This window comes from Oncorhynchus clarkii, chromosome 9, assembly GCF_045791955.1.
Source record: "Oncorhynchus clarkii lewisi isolate Uvic-CL-2024 chromosome 9, UVic_Ocla_1.0, whole genome shotgun sequence".
Classification (NCBI taxonomy): Eukaryota; Metazoa; Chordata; class Actinopteri; order Salmoniformes; family Salmonidae; genus Oncorhynchus; species Oncorhynchus clarkii.
The window spans coordinates 42448667-42468059 of NC_092155.1; the positions used below are offsets into that span (position 1 = coordinate 42448667).

The 19393-nt window shown below is 45.5% G+C and overlaps 1 protein-coding gene across 1 annotated transcript in view; it reads right to left on the reverse strand.

The window, feature by feature from the left end:
• LOC139416340 (semaphorin-3G-like) overlaps nucleotides 1-19393 on the reverse strand; it is a 67848-nt gene that overhangs the window by 10255 nt on the left and 38200 nt on the right. Inside the window, exons 4-6 of the mRNA XM_071164859.1 lie at nucleotides 18437-18556; nucleotides 1855-1945; nucleotides 108-224 (exon numbers count right to left, since the gene is read on the reverse strand). Coding sequence (XP_071020960.1) covers nucleotides 108-224; nucleotides 1855-1945; nucleotides 18437-18556 — 328 coding nt within the window. The remainder of the gene's footprint in view (nucleotides 1-107; nucleotides 225-1854; nucleotides 1946-18436; nucleotides 18557-19393) is intronic.

The window sequence follows — 19393 nt, forward strand, 5'->3', positions numbered from 1 at the left end:
GGTGTCTATGGAAGTTGTAAGAACCAAGTTGTATAAAATATGTCTATAATGTATTTGTTTTAGGTGTGTATTCAGTGTGGGCAGTGAGTACAATACAGTTCCAGCACCGTGCAGTAGTTTCTGGTCCGTCTCAGTCCTCATGGTGGAGCGACCTCCCAGACTACGGAAGATCACTGAGTCTCTACCCAAGAAGTCTGCAGTCAGCCCTGTGTAAAGCTCCCCACCTGGGAACAGACAGGGTGAGCAGGATGGAGGGAGAGCGGAGGAGGGGGGTTGGGGGGGGGGGGGGGGGAGCAGAGACAGAAAAGAAAAAGAGAAGACAACAGAGAGGATTAAAGGTGAGGAGAGGAGAAGAGTGGGGAGAGGGAGGGGGGACAATGGGAAGTGAACAGAAAAGAAAGGAGATGTGGAAGGATGAGGAAATAAGGAACGGCAGGGAAGAACTTGCATGATGAGAGAAATGCAAAAGTGGCCAACATAGTGAAACACTACCCCCTCCTGAACCCCAAACCACATGTCCTGCTTCCCTAGAGAAGGTTCATAGACTGAACAGAGATCAGATCACCCGTCTGTAACAGTATCTCCCACTGAATCAGACAGCATCCCCAAATGAACTAGGATCAAATGAGATGCTACAGTATCCCTGCTCTGCATGATAAAGAGCTCAGGTCCTGTTCCTAACAAGAGCATCTTCGCCTAAATTAGCCGTGTCACAGGTAGAGCACTGCTCCCTAAGCCCTGTCATCACTTCACTGACTGAGGATGTATGTGCCTGTGTGCGCCTGTGTGCGTGTGTGTGTGTGTGTGTGCCTGTGTGTGTGTGTGTGTGTGTGTGTGTGTGTGCGTGCCTGTGCGCGTGTGTATGTGTCTATGGCTCCAATGATCGTATCCCAGCCAAGGAGCTGAATTGTAATAGCAGAGACAGTGGGGTTGCCTTACACCCCTGAGTATGCACAAACAGATAGGCAGTCTGGGTCCTAGTTCCACCGCGTTCTGAGCTGTGTGATTAATACAGACATTGGCTCCACCGAAAAGCAATAGCTTCTTATGATAGCTGACCCCAGAGATAGCGGAGATGCAGAGATACATCAGAGCTTATGTGTGTGTTTGTGAGGAGGAGGGAAGGAGAAGGAATAAGGGTGTCTGACCTCCATGTCCTCCTCCTGCCAAAGAGCTCTCTTTGCAAAAGTGGAACTCAACGGCCATGACAAACATGCTCTCTCTCTCTCACTCTCACTCTCACTCTCACTCTCACTCTCACTCTCACTCTCACTCTCTCTCTCTCTCTCTCTCTTGACAGCAGCATTTCCTTCATCCTGACTAGAAGGTCCCTTCAGAAGGAACAGAGAGGATAATATATGTGTGGGATGCAACAGTGTAAAACATGTACGTAACTTGCATCTGCATTATGTTAGTGCGCGTGTCTATGTTTAGTATGTTTTTTTTCCACGCTAGCTTCACACAGTGTATGTGAGTGAGCTTTGGTGGAATACTGTATGTCTTTGTTTTTGTAGGGTTATTTGTCAGTATATCAGTGTATCAGTCCAATGTTCTGCTGGGCCTTTGGCCGTCCCTGTGTGTCTGCCTGCCAGATGAAATGCATCTTGGGACAGATCCTCAGGTTTGTGGGGTTCAGGCGCAAAGTGGATCGAGGCGGGGTGGGAAGACACACACACACACTACTTTTCACCCCGGCATGTCGATGCAATACATCACTTATTTCACAAGCTAAATGTCGAATGACAACAAAAGAGGAACACCCTCACTGCAGTGTATCTCCCAGAGCCAATAACCTCTCTCCGCTGTTGCATTGAAATAAACATACTATTTAATAACAAAGAGGACAGGACCTACCAATAAAGGTGCTCGCAAAGGGGAGGCTGGGGTCGTGAGGAACCTTCCCCCGTCCGTTCTCCACATTGGTAGGGTTCATGGTGAAAACATGCTGTTAGGGGGGAAAATAGAGAGAAAACATGGGGTTAGGAAAAAGTCAGATATCACATATTATTAGAATATGATTTGAATGTTTACCTTTATGCGCCCTAAGGCAAACTGGCTTCAATTCCTGAACTAATTGTAAGTGTTTCAACATTTAGATAGAGTACATCGCTCTAGTACGTCATCAAATAAAACACTTAATTGAATGCATCTCTGGGCCCTAGTATGGTAGTGACTCTTTGACTGTGGTGATGTCATCAGTGAGGGACAGGACAGGGGTAAACACAGGGAGAGTGTGGACACATATAGACAGGCTGGACGACAGGATGAGCTCCAAGTGAATCAGGACCCAGATGAATGTCCTCCCTGTGAACTCTCCACTAGTCTCCAGCTCTGGGTGTAAGTTCCTAAGTACAGACAATAGGAGCATTGTGGTCCTCTGCTTGTATGACATTGAAGTCAGCAGGATAAAAATACACTTACTAACGCAACGCCCAACATTATGATAAAATAACGCTGTATTTCCTTGATTTAATATCTCTTTCCAGTAAGTGCCCTTCCCTTGGCTTCGGCACATACAGCCCAGCTAGCACATTTGATTCCTTGGAAGTCGTGGGAACGTGCGTTTTAGGTTTCACGTTGGTTCTGGGAATGAAGCCATACGTTTCCTGACGGGTAAAACATTTTTTTTTGCGTTACGAGAACGTAAGTGAAAAATGTTGCCTGTTCTGAGAACGTTCATTTTTAGGTTGCAGGGAGGTTCTAAGAATGTTTTACTATGGTTCCCTGAAAGTTTTCCTGGGATGTTTCAATAACGTTCTGAGAACGGAATTTGTAGGTTATTTGAAGGTAATTAAGTAATGTTCTGAGAACATTCTCTGAATTCTGTGAACGCTTCTAATGAAATGTAAAGGTTATTTAGATTTTTCTCTTCTTTCACTGAATGTTTCAATGACACTTTATAACACTGCTAGCTTAGGTTAACTGTTTAGAACTACACGCACAGATAGGATACATGGAAATTAATTTGCTAGGATCCTTTATTGATGTCTCATGTTAAATCCACTTCAGTCAGTGTAGATGAAGGAGAGGAAACCCTCTAGAGTTTTAGCCCTGTCTAAGTTGAGGGGGTGGGGGTGGGGTGGGGGGGGTTCTAAGCTAACATATAGAATTGTTTTAAGAGGGTCATGACAAGGATAATTTAGCTATTTGATTTTGAATTTTAAGACCACTCAAGATATCAAAAAATATATATTGATGAAACATTGAATTACTGCTAGTAGCCCAAATAAATGCATTGAATAACAGATTCACTACACGGAACAACAGATAGTCCCCCAAAGTGTCGATCCTACAGTATATCTGAGATAAGAAAGACCAGGAAACAATTTTTATGTATTTTTTTTTACATGTATTTAACCCTTTATTTTAGGCACTAAACTATCTCCATATATACTGTACAGTACTTCCAATAATGGTTTTTAAACGAGTAACGGAGACCTTCATAACAAGTCTTATGGGGTTGTGAGCAAAACAACTGACAGGTACGTGTTCGTGAGAGTCTCACCTTTCCATTAGTGTGTAGCCCAAACTGTCCGGACGCTACAGACAGAAGTTGGCTGAAGAGGCTGTACCCGACTTCACACAAGTCCGGCTCGCGGGGGTCGCAGAGCAAAACGGAGAACGCCATCGTGTTTGTGAGAGTCGATAGTGATCATCATCGTTTCTAGGCCAAACCGTTCGGGCGCTTGAGACGTTTCCGTGAGAAGATTGATTTTCCAGAGGTCTTACGGTCTTGACAAACACACCGCTTTCACTGCAGATGCGGAAGGGCGATATCGGCGGACGCGGTGGATGGCGATGCAGCCCATGCCAGAATAAAACCAGATATCTCTAGTTTAAACAAACAGATTTTGATGAGGATGATTTTATTATGCTAATTTGATTTGCGGGGGGGGGGGGGGCTGGTGGAAATAAGGGTTCAAGAAGGATTTTTGAGACAATTGAGACATGGATTGTGTATGTGTGCCATTCCGAGAGTGAATGGGCAAGACAAAAGATTCAAGTTCCTTTGAACGGGGAATGTTAGTACTAGGTTTGAGAACTGCAATGCCACTGGGTTTTTTCACGTTCAGCAGTTCCCCGTGTGTATCAAGAACGGTCCACAACCCGAAGGACATCCAGCCAACTTGATACTGTGGGAAGCATCGTAGTCAACATGTGCCAGCATCCTCGTGGAAGGCTTGACACCTTCTAGAGTCCATGCCCCGGGAATGTATATGTTGTTAATTAACATTCGTCCACCGATTGTAGAATGTTACTAAAGTTTTCTGAAATTCCCACAGAAGAACGTTGTTTCTTAACGTTCTCTGAATGTTCTGAGAACATGCCTTTAAATAGAACCATGAAGAAGCCTGTAGGAAACGTTATGCTGAAGTACTGAAGTTCCCACCCAAGAAGCATATGGTTCTCAGAATGTTCCCTGCTAGCTGGGTATCCTGCACAATTGTATGCAAAATAACCATAGCACAATTATGCTCTCACCAAGGTCTAAGAAGCATATGGTTCTCAGAACTCAATGTGCTAGCTGGTAGGGATTCCCAGAGGTACTATGACACCTCTACTTGTGTCACAGATGCTCAGTGAGGAGGATGTGAGGTTGAAGGTTGACTTTGATCTCCACAATGTGTCTTTCTATGGTTTCTGCATGCTGAATGTCAGGGCCTTGACCTCTAGGAAGGGAGCCAGGTTTTCCTGTGTCTTACCCTTCTCAATGGCAAGGCTGTGCTCACTGAGCCTGTAACCATGGTCAAATATTTAGCCACAGTGTCCTGTCGATTTAGGGCCAGATAGCACTGCGTTTTGCTTTGTGCTTGTGTTTCCCAATAAGCAATATAGTTTTGTTTTGACTGTGTTGTAATTTGGTTTATCCTGATTGATTGGATGTTCTGGTCCTGAGGCTTCAGTGTGTTAGTAGAACAGGTTTGTGAACTCAGCCCTAGGACCAGCTGGATGAGGGGAGCCTAGCTCAGCTCTTGGCATTGCAGGGCTTGGTAATGATATGAGAGGGGGTCACTGTATTTTAGATGTTTCCAAAACTTAATTGCTATTTTTTGAGTTTGTATTATTAGTGGATATTGGCCTAATTATGCCCTGCATGCATTGTTTGTAGTTTTCCTCTGGACATGTCGGAGTATCTTACAGAACTCTGCATGCAGGGTTTCAATGGGGTGTCTGTCCCATTTGATGAAATCTTGTTTTGCAAGTGGACCCCACACCTCGCTGCCATAAAGTGCAATTGGTTCAATGACATATTCAATTAGTTTTAGCCAAATTTGAATAGGTATTTCAATTTCAATTAGCTTTTTAATGGCGTAGAATGCCCTGCGTGCTTTCTCTCTCAGTTCATTCACTGCCTCATTAAGGTGTCCAGTTGAGCTTATTTTTAAACCTAAGTAATTGTAGTGTGTGCAGTACTCTATATATTTTGTACCAATTGAGAACTTTGGTCTAATACCCTGAGATCTGGATCTTCTCTGGAAAATCATTATTTTAGTCTTTTTGGGGTTTACTGCCAGGGCCCAGTTCTGGCAGTACTGCTCTAGCAGGTCCAGGCTCTGCTGTACGCCATGTGCTATGAGTGACAGCAGGCATAGGTCATCTGCGAAGAGTAGGCATTTAACTTCTGAATTGTGGAGACTAACACCAGTGGCTGAGGATTTCTCTAGAATAGTGGCCAATTCGTTGATGTAAATATTGAAGAATGCAGGGCTCAGATTGCAACCCTGATGAAGGCCCCGCCCCTGGTTGAAGAATTATGTTATTTTCTTGCCAATTTTAATGGTGCACGTATTGTCTCTCTCTCTCTCTCTCTCTTTCTGTCTCTCTCTCTGTCTGTCTGTCTCTGTGTATGTCACTCTCTCTCTGTCTGTCTGTGTCTCTGTGTATGTCACTCTCTCTCTGTCTGTCTGTCTCTGTGTATGTCACTCTCTCTCTGTCTGTCTGTGTCTCTGTGTATGTCACTCTCTCTCTGTCTCTGTGTATGTCACTCTCTCTCTGTCTGTCTGTCTGTCTCTGTGTATGTCACTCTCTCTCTGTCTGTCTGTCTCTGTGTATGTCACTCTCTCTCTGTCTGTCTGTGTCTCTGTGTATGTCACTCTCTCTCTGTCTCTGTGTATGTCACTCTCTCTCTCTCTCTCTCTCTCTCTCTCTCTTTCTGTCTCTGTCTGTCTGTCTGTCTGTCTGTCTGTCTGTCTGTCTGTCTGTGTGTATGTCACTCTCTCTGTCTCTGTGTATGTCACCCTCTCTTTGTCTCTGTGTATGTCACTCTCTCTCTGTCTCTGTGTATGTCACTCTCTCTCTGTCTCTGTGTATGTCATTCTCTCTCTGTCTCTGTGTATGTCACTCTCTCTCTGTCTCTGTGTATGTCACTCTCTCTCTCTATGTCTCTGTGTATGTCACCCTCTCTCTGTCTCTGTCACTCTCTCTCTGTCTCTGTGTATGTCATTCTCTCTCTGTCTCTGTGTATGTCACTCTCTCTCTGTCTCTGTGTATGTCACCCTCTCTCTGTCTCTGTGTATGTCACTCTCTGTCTGTCTGTCTGTCTGTCTGTCTGTGGACAGGTATTCTGCCACTGTGTACTCTCTGTTTAGGGCCAAATAGCATTCTAGTTTGCTCTCTCTCTCTCTCTCTCTCTCTCTCTCTCTCTCTCTCTCTCTCTCTCTCTCTCTCTCTCTCTCTCTCTCTCTCTCTCTCTCTCTCTCTCTCTCTCTCTCTCTCTCTCTCTCTCTCTCTCTCTCTCTCTCTCTCTCTCTCTCTCTCTCTCTCTCTCTCTCTCTCTCTCTCTCTCTCTCTCTCTCTCTCTCTCTGCATGCTGGGAGTGATTGGTGCATGCTGGGAATTGTTTGAGTGAAGGAGTGCGTGTGTTGTGGAGAGTTAGATATTCACAACTTTCTTTCGGTTTGCTATTTCTTGGGGGCATTTTTTTGGTTTTCTTCTGTGCATGATTAAGGTTATTATTTTTGTTGTGGTAGAATTAAGTATTTTGTTTTTCGTATGGAAATGACCCTGATTTTGGCGGGGATGGCAGCCCGAATGGGGATGCCGTCCCTGTCACTTCGGCACGGCTTTAGGTGTGTTACTGAAGCTACTGTCACGGTGGAGGAGTTTCTGGTCACCGTAAGAGAGAAGGTAGGCTATGAGAATATTGCTTATGCATCCCGGATGAATAAAGCTGTGGTGGTATTTCTTAAAGTAGAGTGTCTGGTTGATCGGATGGTTGAGCATGGTGTACTTCTTAAAGAAGAGTGTCTGGTTGATCGGATGGTTGAGCATGGTGTACTTCTTAAAGAAGAGTGTCTTGATGATCGGATGGTTGAGCATGGCGTACTTCTTAAAGAAGAGCGTCTTGTTGATCGTATGGTTGAGCATGGTGTACTTCTTAAAGAAGAGTGTCTTGTAGATCGTATGGTTGAGCATGGTGTACTTCTTAAAGAAGAGTGTCTTGATGATCGGATGGTTGAGCATGGCGTACTTCTTAAAGAAGAGCGTCTTGTTGATCGTATGGTTGAGCATGGCGTACTTCTTAAAGAAGAGTGTCTTGTTGATCGGATGGTTGAGCATGGTGTACTTCTTTAAGAAGAGTGTCTTGTTGATCGGATGGTTGAGCATGGTGTACTTCTTAAAGAAGAGGGTCTTGTTGATCGGATGGTTGAGCATGGTGTACTTCTTAAAGAAGAGTGTCTTGTTGATCGGATGGTTGAGCATGGCGTACTTCTTAAAGAAGAGTGTCTGGTTGATCGGATGGTTGAGCATGGTGTACTTCTTAAAGAAGAGGGTCTGGTTGATCGGATGGTTGAGCATGGTGTACTTCTTAAAGGAATGTTTATTCAAGTTACGCCGCTTCTTATGGGGCTTTGGGAAGTTCGCCAGTTCAATTAAGGTTGTCCCGTTGGGTTGCAAACACCCGGCGTTGAAACAGGTTATGTCGTTTCGCCGACAGGTGTTTATGTTTTTGGATTCACCGGGGCAGACTTTAGAGTTATCGTTTAAAGTCAAGTTTGACAACAGACTGTATATGGCTTATGCTAGTACGGGTAGTCAACAGTGTTTTGAGTGTGGGGATGTTGGTCATAAGCGACATGCTTGCCCGAAAAGGGAGAAGGCCGAGGGAGGGGCGCAGGTGGTCATCGTAAGGCCCACTGATGTAGGGAGAGGTGGGCCGACAGCGGTAGAGCAGCCACAAGCACCTGTTGCTGAGGAACAAGTTATCCGTGTTGAGGGCACGGGGTTGCAACTTGTATTAGAGGGAAATGTTATGCTACAGAAAAGTATTGTTGTAGAAGGTAAGGATGTATCTGAAGAGCCAGTTCCTCAGACTGGTGAGCAGGTGCCCAGTATGAGTGCCGGGGTAAAGGAGGGGGTTCATGTGGAGCTAGGCTCCCAGGTAGTGGAGGAGATGCCCACTGTGAGTAACGGGGTACAGGAGGGGGTTCATGTGGAGCTAGGCTCCCAGGGAGTGGAGGAGATGCCCACTACGAGTGCTGGGGTTCATGTAGAGCTAGGCTTCCAGGTAGTGGAGGAGATGCCCACTATGAGTAATGAGGTACAGGAAGGTTTTCATGTGGAGCTAGGCTCCCAGGTAGTGGAGGAGATGCCCACTACGAGTAATGAGGTACAGGAGGGTTTTCATGTGGAGCTAAGCTCCCAGGTAGTGGAGGAGATGCCCACTACGAGTGCTGGGGTTCATGTGGAGCTAGGCTCCCAGTTAGTGGAGGAGATGCCCACTATGAGTAGTGATGTTCAGGTGGGGCTAGTCTCCCAGGTAGTGGAGGAGATGCCTGGTACGAGTGATGAGGTGCAACTGGGGAGTGCTGAAAGGGATGTGGTAGAGGGGAGTCAGTTGTCTGTGGTCTCAGCTGAGGATCAGGAGAATGATATGGATATCTCTTTAGATATGACAGCTGCTGGTGAGGACTCAGTTTATGATCTAGAGGAGGTAAATTAGTTTCTGGATCAGACTTTTGGGAAATCTGTCAAATTGGCAGATTATTTTGATGTTGATACATTTGTGAGGTCAGCTGTGATGTTACAGAAGACGGTGGGGTTAGACCAATTGAGTGAGAAGAAGCGGTTTCGCTTGAGGAAATGTATTACCGCTGTTGCAGCAGCAAAAGGTGGTGGGAAACGTAGTCAGGTTAAGAGAAGAAAAAAAAATAATGATGATGATCATGCTTCATAGGGTGTCTTTTTTCTCGTTGGTTTCTCTGTGGTTTCTTCTGCTTTTCTTTTCTATTTTCTATATGGAGGTACTAAGGGTAGGTTCTCTCAATATTAATGGGGGAAGGGACAGGAATAAGAGGGCTTGGGTATTAGAAGTAATAAAACAGAAAAGGCTTAATGTAGTTTTCCTACAGGAGACACACAGTGATGAGGAAAATGAGGTTGACTGGGGTATGTGGTGGGAGGGGCAGCATGTACTCAGTCATGGTACTAATTTCAGTGCTGGGGTGGCAATCTTGTTTTCCTCAGGCTTAGGGGTGACTGTGGTATCTACAACAGAGATTGTCAAGGGTCGGGTTTTATTGGTCAAGGTGGATGTTATGTTTTTTTTTATTTTTATGTTTATGCTCCTAATGAGGGTACAGAGCGTATTGCTATATTTGATCAAATAAAGAAACCTTAAGACAGTGTGATCGAGAGGGGTGTATGGTTTTAGGGGGTGACTGGAACTGTACAGTGGATTTTACTGTTGATCGCACCGCTGAAGAACCTCACCTGCGGTCAGCCACTTGCCTGTCTGGCCTATTAACTGAGTTTGAGCTTTCTGATGTGTGGATAGTAAGGAATGCAAAAGTTAGGCAGTACACATAGCTAAAAATGAATGAAGGTCGTGTCAGTGCAGCAAGGTTAGACAGGTTGTATGTATCTGAGCAATACTGTAGTAGGGTTGGAAAGTGTGCCATTACTCCTGTGGGTTTCTCTGATCATCATATTGTTACTGTTGATATTCACTTGTCCTGTCCACGAAGGTCATCGCCTTACTGGTATTTTAATGTTAAATTGTTACATAATGTCATGTTTTGTGACAGGTTTTTGTTGTTTTGGGAAAAATGGAGGGGTATAAAAGGGAATTTTGAGTCCTTGAGACAATGGTGGGAGGTTGGGAAGGCCCAAATACGAGTATTTTGTCAACAGTATACTGCTCTGTCTCAAATTGAAGTTAAAGAGACTATCAAGGCCCTTGAACAGGACATCAAATCTATTGAATTGAAGCTGCTCAATCAGAACGACCCTGGACTAGTCATGAACTTACAAGACAAGAGACATGAACTGAGGTCGTTTCTGCATGAAAGAGTGAAAGGTGCCTTGATTAGGTCTCGTTTCGCTTCCCTCAAGGATATGGATGCTCCTAGCGCTTTTTTTTTTAAACCTAGGACAGTCGAAATTTCAACGCAAACAGATGGTCTGCCTTCGTCTCCATGATGGGAAGGTGACCACGAATGATATTGAAATGCGTCAACATGCCATGGATTTCTACTCGTCCCTTTATAAGGCGGAGGATTGTGACTCTTTATGTACTGAACAGTTGTTACACGGTCTTCCTCAATTGGGACCTGAGCAGAGAGTCGCATTGGACTCTGACATTACACTGCAAGAGCTGTCCACAGCAGTTATGCAGCTCTCAACAGGCCGAGCCCCTGGCATCGATGGTTTACCATCTGAGTTTTATAAGCACTTTTGGGGGTCTATTGGGGAGGATTTTTATGAAGTGCTGTGTGAATCTTTTCATGAGGGTTCTCTTCCTGTATCCTGTCAACGTGCGGTGCTTTCACTGTTGCCAAAAAAGGGGGATTTGGCTCTCATAAAAAATTGGAGACCTGTTGCTTTGCTGTGCACAGAATACAAAATTGTTTCTAAATGTCTCTCAAACAGGTTGAAAGAGTATCTGGAATTGTTGATCCACAAGGACCAGTCCTACTGTGTATCTGATCACTCTATTGTTGACAACTTGTTTCTGATAAGAGATGTTTTAGACATTTGTAAACTGTCTGATGTAAATGTGAGTTTACTTTCGTTGGATCAGGAGAAGGCTTTTGATCGTGTGGACCACCAGTACTTGTTTAAAACAATGAAAGCCTTTGGGTTTGGGGATGTTTTTCTGTCTTGGGTGAATTTACTGTATGCTGGAGCCTCGTGTATGGTGAAGGTTGGTGGTGGTTTGAGTTGCCCCATCCCTGTCGAAATGGGCATCAGGCAGGGATGCCCAATTTCAGGGCAGTTATATAGTCTGGCGATTGAACCAATGCTTTGTTTTTTAAGAGTGAAGCTTACTGGTTTCTCTGTGCCAGGTGTAATGAAGGGTCCCACGATAGCACTGTCTGCGTATGCAGATGACGTGATAGTTTTTATTACAGGGGGTGAGGATGTTAAGGTTCTCTCAAACACTTTAAAGGTGTATGAGGGGGCCTCTTCAGCTAGAGTCAATTGGGGAAAGAGTGAAGCGCTGTGGGCAGGTCAGCTTCAGATGGGGTCCACTCCACGGTTACCAGGCGGGCTTCAGTGGGGCAGAGATGGAATGAAGACTTTGGGGGTTTTTCTAGGCTCCAATGTCTTTCAGAAAAAGAACTGGGAGGGTGTAGCGGAGTGTGCCAGACTGTCAAGGTGGAAATGGGTGTTGCCCCAGCAGTCCTATAGGGGACGGGTCCTGGTAGCTAATAATCTTGCTGCTTCTACCCTGTGGCACAGACTAATGATTTTACAGCCACCAAAGGGTCTGATACAAGAGCTTCAGAGGACCCTTGTCAATTTCTTCTGGTCTGGACAACACTGGATTAAAGCTGCAGCCCTGTACCTGCCACTGCACGAGGGTGGGCAAGGCCTGGTGGACATTTCCTCTAGGATCACGGCTTTCCGGCTCCAAGCAGCCCAGATATTGTTGTACAGAGACTGTTCTAGCTGGGTCGAAACAGCCTACATATTGATGAGGAGAGCGGGCTGTTTGGGCTTAGACAAGCATCTTTTCCTCTTAAAGCTGGAGGGGGGTGATTTGACTGGCCTGACTCCATTTTATGAGTCTGTTATGCAGGCTTGGAGAGTCTTTCTCAAGTCCCGCAAGGCCGGCACACCACCAGGGATGTGGCTTTTTGAAGAGCCTCTTTTTCATAACACTGCCATCCAGTCCCGTGTTCTGGGTTCAGCTAGCCTACGTTCATGCCTGTTAGGCGTGGGGTGTACCAAGCTGGGTCATTTGATGCGGAGCAGGAGCAGATCGTTGGAGGAGCTGGGAGAAAGAGCGGGGATCATCTCACCTACTGAGGAAGGTCGTCGATGAGACGAGGACAGGGGTCTGTGGATGTGGTGGGAATGCTGGAGGGAATGTTGGCAGCGAGACTAAGGGTTGAGTTACCTATTATAAACTTGTCAACAATATTGATCTGTTTTTGAGTATATGGGGTATTCAGAGGCTGTTGTGTGTAGTTACTGTGGAGGAGGAATTGGAGTTGTGTTTTTAATTGATGTGTAACTGTGGTTTTGTATGAGTATTTTTTGTGTGGTGGGCCCCCAGACCCAATAAAGAGTATTTAAAACTCAAACTCTCTCTCTCTTTCTCTCTGTCTCTCTCTATCTATCTATCTCTCTCTCTCTCTGTCTCTCTCTCTCTGTCTCTCTCTCCATGTCTCTCTCTCTCTATGTCTCTCTCTCTCTCTCTCTATGTCTCTCTTTCTCTATGTCTCTCTCTCTCTCTCTCTATGTCTCTCTCTCTCTATGTCTCTCTCTCTCGCTCTATGTCTCTCTCTCTCTCTCTGTCTCACTCTCAGTCTCTCTCTGTCTCTATCTCTATGTCTCTCTCTCTAAGTCTCTCTCTCTGTCTCTCTCTCTATGTCTCTCTCTCTCTGTCTCTCTCTATCTCTGTCTCGCTCTCAGTCTCTCTCTGTCTCGCTCTCTCTCTGTCTCTCTCTCTGGCTCTCTCTCGGTCTCTCTCTCTCTCTCTCTCTCTGTCTCTCTCTCCCTTTAGCAAGCGGTAGAGGATCTCTGCTGTTTCTCTCAGTGATCTAAATAAACACAGAAACACCAGATGTTACTCTCTGGGCATCACACTTCCAGTTCACAGTACTATTCACGCACACAAACTTCCAGTTCACAGTACTATGCACGCACACTAGACTCTTTTTGTATCAAATCAATTTAGTAATTATCGTGAGCAGACAATCTTCAAATTCCACTTATGTCTCTCCACTGCGTTCTGAATCTTCATAATTCAATGTCACTTATATTTTCCCATAATCAACTGCTCTCAACCCTTTTTCCTTTTCCATCCTTTATCTCTCCTCATTCTGATGTACAACTCTACCTTTGTCAGTCTCACTTTCCCTCTCTCTCAATAATGGCTATTTTTGGCTATACCTCATTTGTCATCCTTACTCTTTCAGCAACTCTCGTTTGCCTCTCCCCGCCCTCTCTCTCTCTCTGTCTCTTTCTCTCTCTCTCTAGGCACTTCGTAGTTATCTCTTTCCCTCTCTTTCTCTCTCCCACCCCCCTCTCTCTCTCCCTTCCTCCTTCCCTCTGTGTTGACTCATGGTAGAGACAGGAGACTGGTGCTGGTCGTGTCTGCTGTTGATAAGAATGTCCAGGTCGTTCTCTACTCAGCCCTGCCAAGCCAAACAGCCCAGCCACTCCACTACCGAGCCTGGGCCACTGACACACATAGACACACACACACATACAGTGCCTTGCGAAAGTATTCGGCCCCCTTGAACTTTGTGACCTTTTGCCACATTTCAGGCTTCAAACATAAAGATATAAAACTGTATTTTTTTGTGAAGAATCAACAACAAGTGGGACACAATCATGAAGTGGAACAACATTTATTGGATATTTCAAACTTTTTTAACAAATCAAAAACTGAACAATTGGGCGTGCAAAATTATTTAGCCCCCTTAAGTTAATACTTTGTAGCGCCACCTTTTGCTGCGATTACAGCTGGAAGTCGCTTGGGGTATGTCTCTATCAGTTTTGCACATCGAGAGACTGAAATTTTTTCCCATTCCTCCTTGCAAAACAGCTCGAGCTCAGTGAGGTTGGATGGAGAGCATTTGTGAACAGCAGTTTTCAGTTCTTTCCACAGATTCTCGATTGGATTCAGGTCTGGACTTTGACTTGGCCATTCTAACACCTGGATATGTTTATTTTTGAACCATTCCATTGTAGATTTTGCTTTATGTTTTGGATCATTGTCTTGTTGGAAGACAAATCTCTGTCCCAGTCTCAGGTCTTTTGCAGACTCCATCAGGTTTTCTTCCAGAATGGTCCTGTATTTGGCTCCATCCATCTTCCCATCAATTTTAACCATCTTCCCTGTCCCTGCTGAAGAAAAGCAGGCCCAAACCATGATGCTGCCACCACCATGTTTGACAGTGGGGATGGTGTGTTCAGCTGTGTTGCTTTTACGCCAAACATAACGTTTTGCTATGTTGCCAAAAAGTTACATTTTGGTTTCATCTGACCAGAGCACCTTCTTCCACATGTTTGGTGTGTCTCCCAGGTGGCTTGTGGCAAACTTTAAACGACACTTTTTATGGATATCTTTAAGAAATGGCTTTCTTCTTGCCACTCTTCCATAAAGGCCAGATTTGTGCAATATACAACTGATTGTTGTCCTATGGACAGAGTCTCCCACCTCAGCTGTAGATCTCTGCAGTTCATCCAGAGTGATCATAGGCCTCTTGGCTGCATCTCTGATCAGTCTTCTCCTTGTATGAGCTGAAAGTTTAGAGGGACGGCCAGGTCTTGGTAGATTTGCAGTGGTCTGATACTCCTTCCATTTCAATATTATCGCTTGCACAGTGCTCCTTGGGATGTTTAAAGCTTGGGAAATCTTTTTGTATCCAAATCCGGCTTTAAACTTCTTCACAACAGTATCTCGGACCTGCCTGGTGTGTTCCTTGTTCTTCATGATGCTCTCTGCGCTTTTAACGGACCTCTGAGACTATCACAGTGCAGGTGCATTTATACGGAGACTTGATTACACACAGGTGGATTGTATTTATCATCATTAGTCATTTAGGTCAACATTGGATCATTCAGAGATCCTCACTGAACTTCTGGAGAGAGTTTGCTGCACTGAAAGTAAAGGGGCTGAATAATTTTGCACGCCCAATTTTTCAGTTTTTGATTTGTTAAAAAAGTTTGAAATATCCAATAAATGTCGTTCCACTTCATGATTGTGTCCCACTTGTTGTTGATTCTTCACAAAAAAATACAGTTTTATATCTTTATGTTTGAAGCCTGAAATGTGGCAAAAGGTCGCAAAGTTCAAGGGGGCCGAATACTTTCTCAAGGCACTGTATTCATGTGCACGCTAGCACGCACATACATACGCTAAGCTGCTCTCTCTCTCTGCTCCTTGGGTCAATGTGTCTGTCTTCATCCTCCTTCTCTCACTCTCTTTCGCTTTACAAGTAAGAGTCTTCTGTCTTCTGTCTGCACCTACAACTTTTCCCTTCTCCTTTCCTTCCTTTTCCAGCTTGCTTCCTCGCTCATGATCTCTTTAAGGCGGGACAGCGTGCGAAAGACGCACTCTCTGTCCTCTCCGCTCCCTGTCCATCCCTCACGTTGCCCACCACCACAGTCAGAACAGTAGGGAGACAGGAACCGAGCGATACGGAGATAGAAAGAGAAAAATCGAAGGTAAAGAGGGGAATACAGATAGAACGAAAGAGAGCAAGATGAGCCCTGGTTGAGACTCTGACGGTGACCGTGCCCTATCTCTCTGTGTGTGTGTGTGTGTGTGTGTGTGTGTGTGTGTGTGTGTGTTGTGTGTGTGTGTGTGTGTGTGTTGTGTGTATGTGTGTGTGTGTGTAAGAGGCTGGAACCTCTGGATGTTGTCATTCCTCCAATGGGCTTTATTTTCCTAGCTCCAGCGTGTGTGTGTGTGTGTCACTAGCACCAAGCCTACACGGCACCCTGGGAGTCCATGCCACCCTACGGCGGGCAGAGTCATGGGGAACCCTCCATTTATTTAACCAGTCACTAACTCATTTAGGAACACACTCGTCTGTTTGCCTTCCCTCGCTTCTGAGAAGGTTGGTCGTGAACCTTCAAGGTCAGGCCGTGGGTGGGATGACCTTTGGCCCCCAGGGTGTTTCATCTCTGTTCCAGTCCTCCCCAGGATAGGCCTGTGGTCAGCTGCTTTCTGTCTCCCCTCAATATGACTCAGACAAGACAAGGGGCGGTCTTACTCCTAAACACACATATAAAACATGACCCGCAATCAATTCACACCTTAACACACTATTCATGTGTTGCATGTTTTTCGTCATAATATTGTTTTGAATGTTCATTTTAGGACTGACGTTGTACTCAATGCAGGCTCAATGGGTTCTGACGGAGATTTAATCTAAAGTGCATTACTGTGGCTTGGAAACATGACGACATTTCATTGCTCTCTATTTCTGACGGAATTTGCTAGCTAACGTTAGCATTGCTAGCTATTTCTGACCAACTTTTCTAGCTAACGTTAGCATTGCTACCTATTTCTGACCAAGTTTTCTAGCTAACGTTAGCATTGCTAGATATTTCTGACCAAAATGTTCATTTTTTTATTTTTATTTTCATGGCAACATTGCAATCTCTCTAAAGTAATAGCGATGGCAGAGTTGCTCTCTCCTAATTATTTGTCTACTTTAGCAAAGTCATCATATTTCCAGGCCACTGTAGAGTAAACTTGACAAAACAGTCATTAGCCCCTATTCAGAAAGACTTGGCATTAACCGAGTAGATATATTGTGTATTGTTCCCAGTGTCATTGTGAACTTGTCAGAGGCAGTAACTAAGACCTAGATAATTTTTTATGGAGTGTCATAAACCAAAAGACCCAAACCGCAACGAGGATGATGAATGTGGAGAGAGGGCCAACATGGCAGAACACAAACCCTCCCTACTATTAACCCAGCGGCCCCCACCCTAACTACCAACATGGCCAACACACACACACACACACACACACACACACACACACACACACACACACACACACACACACACACACACACACACACACACACACACACACACACACAAACCCTGAATATGACCACCACAGAGACCACTCTTCCAATCCCTGCCTATAGCTATACCCTCCTTGCCTCATATCACACATTGTTGGTGTCACAACCTCCTTCCCCCAACTTCAATAGCTGGCCCCCTCACCAACCCTCCACGACCAGTCTGACCCCATCCTGCTGGGTGAGGTACACAGGCACGGTCTGCAGCTCTGTGGGCCCTGTGGAGGGAGATCTAGCTAGCGTCCTGCTTTAAATGGGTCCTTTCACTACATACAGGCCCTTTACACAGGGCCTCACACCAGGGCGGCAGGGGCCCCGCAGGGCAGCTGCATTCTGGAGCACAACCCTGGGCCCCTGAGTCCACAGCTTGGAGCCCTGAGCCTGGAGCCAGAGTACTGAACGTTGCTGAGGGCTACAGCCTGCAGTCTCTTTCTGTGTAAGGGAGGGAGAGAGACTGAGATGACGCCGAGAGAGAGAGATAGAGATAAAGAGTTAGACTGAGAGAGAGAGATAGAGAAAAAGAGTTAGACTGAAAGAGAGAGAGAGAGAGTTAGACAGAGAGAGAGAGTTAGACAGAGAGAGAGAGTGAGAGTTAGACAGAGAGAGTTAGAGAGAGAGAGAGAGAGAGAGAGTTAGACTGAGAGAGAGAGAGAGAGAGAGAGTTAGACTGAGAGAGAGAGCGAGAGAGAGAGAGAGCGAGAGAGAGAGAGCGAGAGAGAGAGTTAGACAGAGAGAGAGAGAGAGTTAGACAGAGAGAGTTAGACTGAGAGAGAGTTAGACAGAGAGATAGAGAGAGAGAGAGAGAGAGAGATAGAGAGAGAATTAGACTGAGAGAGAATTAGACTGAGAGAGAATTAGACAGAGAGAATTAGACTGAGAGAGAATTAGACTGAGAGAGAATTAGACTGAGAGAGAATTAGACTGAGAGAGAGAGAATTAGACTGAGAGAGAATTAGACTGAGAGAGAATTAGACTGAGAGAGAATTAGACTGAGAAAGAGAGAGAGAGTTAGACAGAGAGAGAGTGAGAGTGAGAGGGAAAGAGACCGTGATAAAGATACCACTGTGTTCATAGACTAGGCACAATTAGACAGTATAAGGTATTAAATGCTATCAAATATATGGAGAAACGGACAGAGTAGTTGGTGCTGCCACGGGCACAATATGCCAGGTCTACAAGACGGTGAGTAGGAAGAAGCAGCCAAGTTAATGGGAGTCACATCAGCATAAGGTCAGAGTTTGCTAACACAGACCAGACAGCCTCATCTGAATACTGTCCGCTGAAGGAGAGAGTATGCAGAGCAAAACCAGGGTGACTGATACCCAGTCAACTCATCCATCAAAGCCTGTGTGTGTGTGTGTGTGCGTGCATGTGTGTTTGTGCATGTGTGTGTGTTTGTGTGTGCGTGTGTGTGTTATGCAGTGTGGTCTTACCTCTCCACGGTGGCCCACATACACGTAGGCACACATGGGCTGGAAGGCACCCGTACCACAGGCCAGCAGGTGGGTGCGGTTATAGGGCTGCAGCAGGCGCACAAAGTTGCCACACTCCGTCTGTGAACACACACACACACACACACACACACAGATTAAATAAATCAAAATACATAGTACAACATTAAACTGTCATCCAATTCCGGACAATTTTACTTGAGGGGTTTGCATAGAACAACCCATTTTTATTTTAACAAAGACCATTGATTCCACATATTAGCAATAAGGGCCGTGAACAAGAGTTGAAAAGGTGAAATACAATAAACTTCAACAAACACTGGGCTTTTCAGATCTTTCCCACAGCCAAAGACAGAGCCACAGGGAGAGCTCAGCGAAAAGAGAGAGAAGAGAGAGAGGAGGAGGAGGAGAGGGGAGAGAGAAGAGAAAAGAGAGTGAGAATAAGAGAGGGATTGTAGAGAGAGACAGAGGAAACTAGAGATCTGGAGGGAGAGTGCGAGAGGGACGAGAGGACGAGAGAAAGAGGGATGCGAGAGAGAAAGAGAGAATTATAGAGCCCCACAGGAAGAGTAGGGCACAGCTGTATCCTGTTCTTGCCGAATCACAATAGGAGCTGAGGAGTGGTGTCACGGTGACGAACAGGAAACCAGCCAAGAGTGTCACTGCCCTAGGGTAACAGGGTCAAACTCGTCCGCTAAGCCACAGAGTGTGTGCGCGCGTGTGTGCGCGTGCGTGAGTGTGTGTGTGTGCGTTTCTCTCGAAGACTGCCGGCCAGTCAAGCCTGCTGTGATTGCTTCCTGAAGTACTTGAGAAGAGCCACATAAGGATTGGAACGCGCCATCTCAGAGACAGGAGCCAAATCATTTCCAGAGATATGGGTTCTATTGCTCATTACAGAGAGGCTTCTCCAACTCCAACAAGATGGGTGCTGTGTTCGCG